The 6046-nt window shown below is 56.5% G+C and overlaps 1 protein-coding gene across 1 annotated transcript; it reads right to left on the bottom strand.

The window, feature by feature from the left end:
* Positions 1–326: 326 nt before the first annotated feature.
* On the bottom strand, positions 327–797 carry SPRG_19143 (hypothetical protein; the record flags this gene model as incomplete). The annotated part of the gene is made up of 2 exons (XM_012339937.1): positions 327–681; positions 748–797. The coding sequence occupies 2 exons, from the start codon at positions 795–797 to the stop codon at positions 327–329; spliced, it is 405 nt and encodes a 134-aa protein (XP_012195327.1).
* Between the last annotated feature and the right edge of the window lie 5249 nt (positions 798–6046).

The following is a 6046-nucleotide window of genomic DNA, read 5'->3' as shown; positions in this document are numbered from 1 at the left end:
ATGACGACGAAGCCTAGCAAGTCTAAGCCCTCGACGACGAAGCCTTGTACCACCCAGCCGTCCTCCACGAAGCCTTGTACGACGAAGCCGACGCCGGTGCCCACGACGCCGTACGGTGCGCACCAGCGCAACCTTCGCCACATCTAAGTGTCGGTTCTTTGTATTGATCTACTTTTGCTGTAATGCAGTTACATAATTTCGATTCTCACTTTTCCGAGGATGTCCTTTTTTGTTTCGACAAAGCATACGAGTTCGTCCATCAACTTGCTTCACGCAGACAAATAAATATAACAGCGTACAGTTGATTCGGCGTTGAACTTGCTATATTAAATTGAGGTCGAGCCAAGTGCCGGACATGTGATAGTAGCGGTCTTGACTGCGAGCGCAGCAGCGGGAAGTTGCGTCAGCGTTGCACGGAAGACACGGTTCTTGCTTTCGAGCCAAACACAATACCAGACGCAAGCGCGTAGGATCGGCGAGAGGGCATGAATTGACGACTTGTGATCCAAGTATGGTGCGGCGACGGCGTCATAGTGAAAGCCTGCGACTGCTGAGGGGAATTGCATCTGCAAAATATCCTGCATCGATGCAAAAGCGCGCCAGATCGCGCGGACGTATGGGCAGCGCATCAAACGTTGGTCGTACAACTTGGAGGCTTTTACATTGCCGTCAAGTTCAGGCCTAGAGTCATCTCAGGGGCGATTGTGAAGTTCCGGCCTTGAGTCATCTCAGTGGAGTTTCGATTACCTGTCGACAATCCTCACGCGACAAGCCTTACGCCTGGCGTAGCGGTGCATGGCCAAATTGGAAAAATTTCTCGCGGCACGCGTGAAGCTGAGCTTTTGTACCAAGGCGAAGCAAGGGCGCCGTCTTGAACCGCTATGCCCAACCGCCAAGATGGCGGCAGCTCGACCGACTTGTAATAGCAAGGCGCAACCGCCGAGATCAAGATCAAGCCTCCAAACTCATTTGCGATTTGCTCGTGTAGCTCCGAACCCTTAGCTACTCTACGCTCTTTTAACCCACCCACCAGTCCCTTCTTGGGTAGCGGCGGCCTCCCAACACGAACCCCGTTCATCCTCCCCATGCGCTTGCGTCTACAGCCGAGGGGACGAAAGTAAGAAATATTGGAAAGTGCTGGGATCCTTTCCAACGGCCCACTACAAGTCGCTAGTGATGGACAGAGGTTCAACGTGCTAATTTGCGGCATCCCAAGTACTGGGTGATTTTGCAATAAATGGAGTTGAATAATATTGCATTTTCGAGACCACGATCATCCCCGCGTTGGCAACGCGGGGATGATTTCAGTGGCCAAGGACACGTCAGTCTAGAATTATGAAGGCTCAAAGCGCCATGTATTAGCTCGCGTTGAATATCTAGATGGATTACTAGTATGTTGGAATAAAACAGCTTTCTCAGGGGGCAGAGGGCGTAATACCTTCATTACTGCCATGACCTCGGGTGAGGTGAGGCGGGTTGCTCATGTTGGAAGTTGCAAATTGCACTTACTACAAGATAGCTAATAGATATAAATAACACTCTACATTTCACCGACTGTACGAGTCATGAGTGTGGCGACAGCCCCAAGGTGGGTTTTCCAACAGGTTATGAGCCCAAGGGCATCATGTGGGGCTACGATCGACCCCACTTGACCGTGCCGGAATCGCAACCGAGCACATGAGCCCTACAACTCGACGCCAGCGCCAGCCGCAACACCAAGCGAGCGACAAAGCAGCGACGTCAGAACCCGCGGCGACGGCCCTCCAAACCGTATTCACGAAGGGAGCAGTTACAAGAGCATCCCAAAGGTCGCGTTGCGCAGAGCCAACCGATAAAGATCAAACTCTCCAAATATACTCCTGGTCACCCTTGCGAGACAACCCTCGCAGGAACCAGGAAGCTCGGAGCTGTGGACGCAACAACAGCGCCACAAGGCCGAAGGGGGAGCACACCGGAGCAGGCAGCGCCAGAAAGACCGCACCGCCCGGACGAGATCCGCGAGCCTTGAAGTCGACAAGAGCACGCGAGTCCCCGGCACGAGCAAGCGATTTGTTTCGCCTCGGTCGGAGAACGACATGGACTCGATCGAGCCAGCGGCGGCAGCCCCGCCGAAACAACCAACACCGACATCAATATCCAAGAGCATCGAAGAAGCTCTCGCAAGGCAGCTAGCTCGTGACGACGAGTGGATGTGCAAGCATCAAGCCGCAATCGCCGAAGATCGGCGCCGTCACGACGAACAGATGCGCAAGCAGCGAATACTTGACGATCAACGCCACCACGAGTGGATGCGCAAGCAGCTCACTGACGAACAACGTCGAAAAGAAGAAGCGCGACGCTTGTACGAGCGACTGTGCCAGCAACCCGACGACCAGCATCATCGAGATGAAGCAAACGAGCGCCTCGAGCGCGCGCACAAACACCAAGTCGCCACTGAAGAGCGACGAGCCCAAGAGCCCACAGTCGATACTGACGCACAAGTTCAGCACAAACACGCGCAGCAGGTAGCGTACAACTACATTGAAGGCGCGTGCCACGATCAAGAAGCAACCGTGATCGCCCAAACAGCAAACACTGAGCGCCAACGCGCACAAGTGACCACCGCTCCAACCAACGCAGAGCGAGCCGCACCAACCAATGCCCAAGCCATCGCAGTCGACATGCGTCCAGCTCACGAGGCGGCGACCGCTTGAGAGACGCCAAAAGCCAAGAAAATACGTCATCGGCAAGAACAAATCCAAGGCAAGGACGAGTCCACGGCAACAAAGCACGCAAACCGCAAACTTGACCGTTCTACCGAGCAAACCGCCAGGCAAGCCGCCGCGTGTACTACCACCCACATCTTATTCACGCGCCTACATCTATCCCGATCCCGAGCCACCGCCAACAACCAGTACGACCCACTCGCAGAAGACCAACTTGACCAAGAGCTCCGACTCGGTCAACAACGCCGTGTACAGCACGACCAAGTACCAGTCGAAGGACAACATACGCGACACCAACGCGACTTCCAGATCGCATATCTGGCCCGCGAGCAGCAGCACGTTCGTCATCGCAACCGCGATCAACCTCTTCGCACGAAGACCACGAACCGCTCGCTCAAGTGCAAGCCAAATCAGCCAGTACGCCACGGACGTCTCCACTGACGCCGGTCGTGCCAAAGACAAGCTCGAGACCAAAAACATGGCCGAACGCCGCACCAAGGACACGCCCATCGCGATCGACCACAAGATATGTTCGACGACAGTGGTAATCCACAACTGACCATAACACATGTCCAGATCGTCGGATTGCTCCAATGGGTGACAACCCGCTACACGAGCAACCACAAGATCAACCACGAGACCACGACCCTCCGCATCCTACCACTACCTGTGGGAGACGAAGCACTACCGCCTCGAGCTCAAGCCCGATGGCTCACGATCGATGGACGTCTACACCGAAGTCGACTGGGCTGGAGACAAGCCGACAGACGCTCCACAACGGGCATGGTCACCAAGCTCAACGACATCCCGAACCACTGGTCGTCCAAGCAACAACCCACGGTCGTTCTCTCGGCCATGGAAGCCGAGTATCGGCGCGCGCACCGGCACGCAAGAAGCCCGCTGGACCAAGCAGCTACTCAACGAGATCAAGATGGTCAAGGCCAAGGAGCCAAATAACTTGTGGGTCGACAACCAACGTGCACTCAAGATGATGGAAGATCAAGTATAGTCCACGCGAGCAAAGCATATCGACACCAAGTACCACTTCATCCGCAATGTTGTCAAGGAAGGCGTAGTCACCACTGGCCACTGCCCAACCGGCGGAATGCCGGCCGATGCGATGACCAAGCCGCTCTCTGCCAAATGCCTCAACCGCGCGCTCGAAGCATCAAGACACCCAACTAGCCATCTTGTGCCAAGTACAACTTTACCGACTGTACGAGTCATGAGTGCGGCGACAGCCCCAAGGTGGGTCTTCCAACAGCTTAGTAGGCGTCTAAATCTAGAATGCTAGCTCTACGACGGCTCGCAAGTCACGCCCCTTCGTGAAGAGATCATTCGACTTGCTGCCCGCGCAAAACACCCAAATTGGCCAAAATTTGATAGCATATTCTTCCAGTGCAACGCTTTGGCGTTCCCGAGACCGACTACGAGCAACCGTGCCTAGCGGCTGCGCTTGTCTCTTTACGGCAGCCAGCCCACGTCCTTCCCCGATACGGTGACTTTGTTGCAGTTTGCTGTGAGGTATGCAAGGCACGAGAGTGGAAAGGCAGAGTACATTATCCAGACATCCGAGTACAATCAGAAAATCCCTTTCCCAGAGGTCTAGAACCATCTCTTGGTCAGCTGGAGGATCGTGGTTCTCATACTCCCCCGCGTTTAGCCGAGCTGGATTTGTTCTTTAGCTGTACGGATGGCTTTCTTGGCATCACAGATACCGAGCTCTTCTTTCTTGAGGGATCAGGCTTGTCGTTGCAGATGTCCGAGTTTGTCCGCGTGTCGATCGGGAGTTGCTTGTTGGCCATCGCTTCTTCGACGTCGTAGACGAGACCAGATCAAACCCGCCGACGAGGTAGTTGAGCGCATGCATCACCTTGATGTTCGCGAGTTCCATGCGTGAGTACATGACAAGATACTGCAATTCCCCTCAGCAGTCGCAGGCTTTCACTATGACGCCGTCGCCGCGCCATACTTGGATCACAAGTCGTCAATTCATGCCCTCTCGCCGATCCTACGCGCTTGCGTCTGGTATTGTGTTTGGCTCGAAAGCAAGAACCGTGTCTTCCGTGCAACGCTGACGCAACTTCCCGCTGCTGCGCTCGCAGTCAAGACCGCTACTATCACATGTCCGGCACTTGGCTCGACCTCAATTTAATATAGCAAGTTCAACGCCGAATCAACTGTACGCTGTTATATTTATTTGTCTGCGTGAAGCAAGTTGATGGACGAACTCGTATGCTTTGTCGAAACAAAAAAGGACATCCTCGGAAAAGTGAGAATCGAAATTATGTAACTGCATTACAGCAAAAGTAGATCAATACAAAGAACCGACACTTAGATGTGGCGAAGGTTGCGCTGGTGCGCACCGTACGGCGTCGTGGGCACCGGCGTCGGCTTCGTCGTACAAGGCTTCGTGGAGGACGGCTGGGTGGTACAAGGCTTCGTCGTCGAGGGCTTAGTCGTGCAAGGCTTCGTCGTCGTCGGGGAGGTCGTGCAAGGCTTCGTCGTCGACGGAGACGTCGTGCTTGGCTTGGTCGTCGTTGGGGACGTCGTCGGGGGCTTCGTCGTCGTCGGGGAGGTCGTTGAGGGCTTAGTCGTGCAAGGCTTCGTCGTCGTCGGGGAGGTCGTGCAAGGCTTCGTCGTCGACGGAGACGTCGTGCTTGGCTTGGTAGTCGCTGGGGACGTCGTCGAGGGCTTCGTCGTCGTCGGGGAGGTCGTGCAAGGCTTGGTGGACGACGGGGAGGTCGTGCTAGGCTTGGTGGTCGCTGGGGACGTCGTCGAGGGCTTGGTCGTACAAGGCTTGGTCGTCGACGGGGCAGTTGTTGAAGGCTTCGTCGTCGTCGGGGATGTCGTCGAGGGCTTCGTAGTCGACGGGGTGCTAGTCGTCGGCGCAGGCGTCGACGTCGGCGTCGGGACACCAGTCGTCGGGGCAGGCGTCGACGGCGAAGGCGTGGTAGGCGCGGGCGTCGGGACACCAGTCGTCGGGGCAGGCGTAGACGTGCAAGGCTTCGTCGTGCTAGGGGTCGAGGTCGGCGTCGGGACACCCGTCGTCGGGGCAGGCGTCGTCGGGGCAGGCGTCGATGTAGGAGGTGTAGACGTCGGCGTCGGGACACCCGTCGTCGGGGCAGGCGTAGACGGCGAAGGCGTGGTAGGCGCGGGCGTCGGGACACCAGTCCGTCGGGGGCAGGCGTAGACGTGCAAGGCTTCGTCGTGCTAGGGGTCGAGGTCGGCGTCGGGACACCCGTCGTCGGGGCAGGCGTCGACGGCGAAGGCGTGGTAGGCGCGGGCGTCGGGACACCAGTCGTCGGAGCAGGTGTAGACGTTGGCGTCGGGACACCAGT

The sequence above is a fragment of the Saprolegnia parasitica genome (genome assembly GCF_000151545.1).
Source record: "Saprolegnia parasitica CBS 223.65 unplaced genomic scaffold supercont2.3, whole genome shotgun sequence".
In the NCBI taxonomy this organism is placed as follows: Eukaryota; Oomycota; class Saprolegniomycetes; order Saprolegniales; family Saprolegniaceae; genus Saprolegnia; species Saprolegnia parasitica.
The sequence above is the reverse complement of the archived record's forward strand: the minus strand, read 5'-3'. Positions and strand labels throughout refer to the sequence as shown.